At 44.8% G+C, this 6,467-nt stretch overlaps 1 protein-coding gene across 1 annotated transcript in view; it reads right to left on the bottom strand.

Annotated features, from left to right (window-relative positions):
• Nucleotides 1–5,974, bottom strand: part of LOC145410015 (neural cell adhesion molecule 2-like) — a 114,250-nt gene extending 108,276 nt beyond the window's left edge. The window contains exon 1 of the mRNA XM_080280236.1: nucleotides 5,836–5,974. Coding sequence (XP_080136362.1) covers nucleotides 5,836–5,974 — 139 coding nt within the window. The remainder of the gene's footprint in view (nucleotides 1–5,835) is intronic.
• Between the last annotated feature and the right edge of the window lie 493 nt (nucleotides 5,975–6,467).

A 6,467-nucleotide genomic window follows, 5' to 3' on the forward strand; every position in this document is an offset into this window, starting at 1 on the left:
TAGCTTCTTTTTTGGTCCCTCTCTCTCTCTCTCTCTCTCTCTCTCTCTCTCTCTCTCTCTCTCTCTCTCTTCTAGTCACCTTTAGTTACTCTCTTTACTTACCTTCATCTCTCTCTCTCTCTCTCTCTCTCTCTCTCTCTCTCTCTCTCTCTCTCATCACCTCTTATTGTTTCCTTGTCTCGTTTCGTCATTTTTCTTTCTCCATTTTCCTTTTATTTCTATTGAGTTTGGAAGTGTGTGTGTGTGTGTGTGTGTGTGTGTGTGTGTGTGTGTGTGTGTGTGTGTGTGTGTGTGTGTGTGTGTGTGTGTGTGTGTGTGTGAGTAAAGAAATCTCTAGTAAACCTATTAGCTAGTCTCTCGTCAGTTGAGGAAGCTCCCTAACACCTTTTCCTAAGCGATTTGTTCTGTTTATTACACCTTACTGTCCTCTTCTGTGTTGCATAAATCCTCCCAATGACGCCATACTCCGCATAAATTGGGTACAAGATATTAACCACCCATATCCAAAACTAAATCGCTAAGGAATAGGTATTAGGGAGCTTCCTTGATAGACGGAAACACGAGCCATAAGTACTGTGATGTGGAGAGGATGGAAAGTGAGAGACTGACGAGGAGAGTGTATGTGAGTGAGGTGGAGGGAGAGAGAGGGAGCGGGAGGCCAAGGATGAGATGGAGGGATGGAGTGGAGAGGTATATGAGGGAGGGGGGTGTGAGCTGGGAGCAGGGCAGTGAAATAGCCGGGGGACAGGGCGACATGGAGGCGATTTGTTTGTGGCCACCCCTTACGGGATTAAGGCGTCCGGCAATAGATAAACAGATAGACAGTGGTGTGGAAAGAAGGTTGCTCTGAGGGTAAACTGTCTACCTTTGCCTGCATTTCCCACTGCCTATGACCTCCAGTCTTTCAAACGCAGTGTGTCCAGGCATCTCGAAATGATCGGATCTTGAATTTGGCTCTGTTATCTTGTTTTTGTTTAGTCTTCCGGGAAAACAATGTTACGAGGGCTGTTGTTTCTCCTTCCTTGTCTTAAGAAAATGGAAGGGTACAGCAGGGAAGAAAAGTTGCTGGTTGGCTGAGAAAGATAAATAGGAATAAGGAAGTGGATGTGGATTTTGAAAAGCTGTATTGTGATGACTGGATATGAGTGGAGAGGAGAGTTTGATGCTACGTGGAGAGACAGACAGATAAATGGAAAGTCAAGGAGAGTTGTGGTGTTGGTGTGGATAATTTAGATAAAGTTAGAAGCATATAGAGACGACTTTACCTTGCGTGTGAAGGATGGAAGAAGAGAGACTGACTAGGAGAGTGTATGTGAGTGATCTGGAGGGGGGAAGAGGAGGCCGAGGATGGAATGGAGGGCTGTTGAGGTGAGGTATTTGAGTGAGGAAGGTGTGAGCTGGAGAGAGAGAGAGAGAGAGAGAGAGAGAGAGAGAGTCTTAACTTAGTCTCTTTTCCCATTTATTTTTTCCTAGATAATTTTTTCTTTCACGTTCTTTCTTACGTTACCTTTGGCTTCCTCGTCCCCCCCCCTCTCTCTCTCTCTCACACACACACACACACACACACACACACACACACACACCGTCGCTCCCTGTCAGCCAGTCTTCCTCTGATGTTCACTAATCACAAAGGTTTATCTTTTGGCCAGCTAATTAGCAATATAAATAAGTAACTCTATCCTCCCGTCGCACACACACACACACACACACACACACACACACACACACACACACACACACACCCACACTCGCTCACTCACTCACTCACTCAGTCTCACATCTCACACACACACACACACACACACACACACACACACACACACACACACACACACACACACACACACACTCTCACATCACACACACACACACACACACACACACACACACACACACACACGGACCCTATTATTTCCGCAGTGGGGGTGGTGTAACTCGAAACACACTTGGTCCGCAACCCACAAGTCGCTCGTTCGATATTTGCCTGGCCGTGAAATATTCGTATAGAGCCTATCTTCTCTTCGCCTTCCCTTATCTAGCCCTGAAATATGGGTTTAAATTTGAACCTGACTTTTGAGGTTGCGGAAGCTCCCTAACGCCTTTTCCTAAGCGATTTATTTTGTCAACTACACCTAACTGTCCTCCTCTGTGCTACATAAACCCTTGTAATATCGCCATACTCTGCCTATATAACGCACAAAAGGATGTTAACCATACATATCCAGAAATAAATCGCTAAGGAAAAGGTGTTAGGGAGCTTCATTATCCTACTAGAATACGGGAATAGAATTTGGAAAAAAAGAATATCTAGGTTAATAATCCTTACATAGTCAACGGTTCATCTAAGCCTTCTCTATCTATCTATCTGTCGCCAGACGCCTTAATCCCGTAAGGGGTGGCCACAAACAAATCGCCTCCACGTCGCCCTGTCCCCCGCCGTTTCACTGCCTTTTCCTTTTGCTTTATACAGAGCATAGAAAATGTTTTGGTGGATTAAACTGACGGGGGAGACTAATGTAAAAATAAGCACACAGGGATACGATCATTGATAAGAGGCAACCGTTTGAGCCCTACTTGAACCCGCGAAGAGGCTCCAAGTCAGGCCAAAGCTGTTCTATCCTGTCAAAACACACACACACACACACACACACACACACACACACACACACACACACACACACACACACACACTTCCATACGTGTGTGTCATTCTTCTTTGATATGAAAACATCGATACACATTTGCCTATCTTCTTCACTACTTTACGTAGAGCCTCTGACGGCATGGTTGGTAGGGTGTGATCCTCTTGAACAGATAGCATATAGATAGATAGATAGATACATTGATAGACAGATAACCTTATAACATACTGAAGTGAAAAGAGAAAATTGTGAGTATGGAGTAACGTATGGAAAATTGTTAACATTGGAAGCTGTTGAGGATATAAAATTCTTTTATAAATGTGACCCCGGAGAGAGAGAGAGAGAGAGAGAGAGAGAGAGAGTGTGTGTGTGTGTGTGTGTGTGTGTGTGTGTGTGAGAGAGAGAGAGAGAGAGAGAGAGAGAGAGAGACAGAGAGACAGCACACACACAGACAGACACACAGACAGAGAGACAGAGACAAAGACAGAAAGTGAGTGTGTGTGTGTGTGTGTGTGTGTGTGTGTGTGTGTGTGTGTGTGTGTGTGAGAGAGAGAGAGAGAGAGAGAGAGGGAGGGAGGGAAAGAGAGAGAGTGATTCATAACATCTCTTATTGCATGTCGTCTGCCTGCCATTTGTCTTGTTTAACTACCTTCTCTGCCTGCCTCACCCACCAAAAATTAACTCCTCCACTCTAATGACATTGTAATCTATCCCTTCTGTCTACGGACGATTTTATATTTGCAGAGGCTTCCTAAACTCTATCTCTCCCTCCTCCAGTCTCCCCACATCAGAAAAATATATATATAGATAAGAGCCAGGCTAACAAGAAGGGAATCAATGAAGGTTTGTGTCACTCGGTACTTGTTGCATGATATAGAGTAAATGGACGTGTGTTATTAAGCTGAACTGTATGTGTGAGATCTATCTATCTATCTGTCTATCTATAGCCCGACGCCCTAATCCCGCAAAGGGTGGCCGCAGACAAAACGCCTCCAAGTCGCTCTGACACCCACCATTTGACTGCCCTCCCCCCAACTCACACACACTCTCCCTCATATACCTCTCAACTTCATCCCTCCACCTCATCCTCCGTCTTCCCCTCCCTCTCCCCCCCTCCCTTCTTGCATATATCATACCATGGGAGACCTTTAAGTCACTGCTACACACACTACCATATACACATCTTTGAGACCTGCAGAGGAGAGGTGGGTTCGAGGTCCACGCAGATGAGGGTGCTTTACGGGATGATGATATGGCTACCACCTGGCGTGAATAGTTCCTCTGTTCTGCCTTATTATTACCCTCTGACACAATCACCTAATTCACTCTTCTTACTGTCACTTCTGCACCTTCATATCATCCTCATCGTAATATTAAATAGCTACGGGGCATGCACTGGGTAGGTATATATATTGTCAGAAGTCAAAATGAAAAATTGTACAAAAAATCATAGTTATATCAGAACGTAAGCTGAATTTTGATTTTATTTTGGACTGGGTGAGAGCGAAACCATGAGGGAGTTATGGTCGCTCCTGAGATGAAACTAGCCTCTCTCGACGACCAAAAAGAAGACGTAGGAAAAAACGTGATATCAGGTGAGACAGGAGAGAAGAGGCGAGCCAAACTGCAGAGTCGCGTTGCAACATCCGTACACCAATATAAGGGAGTGAATCATTTTGCCTTCCTAACTCCCTTTCGGCTCGCTTCCCTTTATGACACTCTGGCCAAATGAGTGACGATCTGGACTAGCTGTGAACTGTGCACTTTACGTTGCCGTGTGTGTGTGTGTGTGTGTGTGTGTGTGTGTGTCTTGAAACCAGGCTGGACACAAGATATACCTTACATAACACAAGAGGAACATAAAACACACTAATATACTCTGCTTCACACACACACACACACACACACACACACACAGGATCCCAAAGAACATCAGATACCCAATAAACCATGCAAGGAGGCTAGAACACACACACACACACACACACACACACACACACACACACATACACACACACACACACACACAAGGATCCTAAAGCACATCATACCCCCAACAAAACACACAAGGAGGCTAAAACACGCTTAAGATGCACTTAGATAAAAATACAAGAACAAGTATGATCATTTTTGCACCACTTATGAGTCAGTGTATCATTTTGCTTTCTTATACTCAGTCCTGCTTGGCCTTCAGCGACAACGTTCCTAACGTGCTGGGGTGTGTACTGAAAGGTAACACACACACACACACACACACACACACACACACACACACACACACACACACACACACACACGTGAAATTGGGAACAAACACACCAGAGACTACGTGAAACAAAGGAGATTCAAAGAACACATGAGATAACTAGAAAGCACTCAGAGAGCGCATACCTTCGCCAATGCCATTAAAAAGAATCCGGAACAGGATCCGGTTTCGTCCCTAAATTTAATAAATTCTTTTTGCCCCCCCCCTTTTTTTTTAAGTTAGGACTCTTCCAAAAAATTTAATTGAAATTCTTTAAGAACTTTTGGAGATATTGTGCAGTATGCACCGGATCCGGATCCTGCCAAAAATTTATTCACTTCTTCCGCGGCCCATGGCCCACTCTTCCACAAAATTTCACTGAAACTCAGTAAGAGTTTTGGAGATATTCTGTGGACAATCAGACAGACAAATATAGGTGAATACATAACCTCCAACTTCGTTGGCGTGGCAACACGAGAGAGAGAGAGAGAGAGAGAGAGAGAGAGAGAGAGAGAGAGAGAGAGAGAGAGACGCAACAAAACACATAAGGACCTTTGAACACGCGAGACAAACCAGTGCACACAGGAACATGGCAGAACACACAAAGCACACAACACACAGACATAGCACGATGGACAAACGACCTAGACAGAACACAGGAGACGACAACAAAGCACACATATAAAAAAGAACCCACGAGTCACCCAACAAAGCAATCAAAGAACTAAGCAGAACACACGAGATACTCAAAGAACAAAGTCTAACGTAAAAAAAATTCGCAGCAAAACTTAGCAGGATGATGGTATGACTCAAGAGAAAGTTGAATTTAAGAGGCAAAAAACTTGGCCTAACTTACACACACACACACACACACACACACACACACACACACACACACACACACACACAAGAAGGCATAATAATCAGCAAAACACACAAGAAACTCACTGTCCTCGAGGCCGTTGACTGGCGTGTTTGTGGTGGTGGTGGTGGTGGTGGTGGTGGTGACGAGCTTCTGGTGTGTCGGTTTGGTGACTGTTAACAGCACCACAATCACCACCACCGTTGCCCTCACCACAGAAGCCATAGCCACCACTCTCTTCTTAGCCCTTCCTTGTTTCTGATTCTCCACTCTGGTTTCTTTTAATCGTCACTTCATTCTCATTTGCATCCCACTTCTTTTACGACTCGAGTTTTTCCTCCTCTGCATCTCATTTCCTTCTTTACGTCTCACTTTTCTTCACTCTTTACCCCACTTCTGTCTTGACGTCTCGCCTCTTCCTGTTTTGCATCTCTTCTTCCTGTTTTACGTCTGTTTTCTCCTCACTTTTACCTTGCAGTCCTCTTCCTTTACTTCTTCCTTCTCAGTCTGCCTGTTATACCTCTCACCTTCCTTCTTTTACCTCATAGATCTTTCCCCTTTATTCGCAGCTCTCTCTCTCTCTCTCTCTCTCTCTCTCTCTCTCTCTCTCTCTCTCTCGCCTGTCGGTGCACTCTCTTTTACTCCTCGTTCATCTTCATTTATCCAACAATTCTTCCTCTACACCTATCACTTCCTCCACTACCACACTACTTCCCCC

The sequence above is a fragment of the Coenobita brevimanus genome, chromosome 84, assembly GCF_032717465.1.
Source record: "Coenobita brevimanus isolate Jiangsu-jjx chromosome 84, ASM3271746v2, whole genome shotgun sequence".
NCBI lineage: Eukaryota > Metazoa > Arthropoda > Malacostraca > Decapoda > Coenobitidae > Coenobita > Coenobita brevimanus.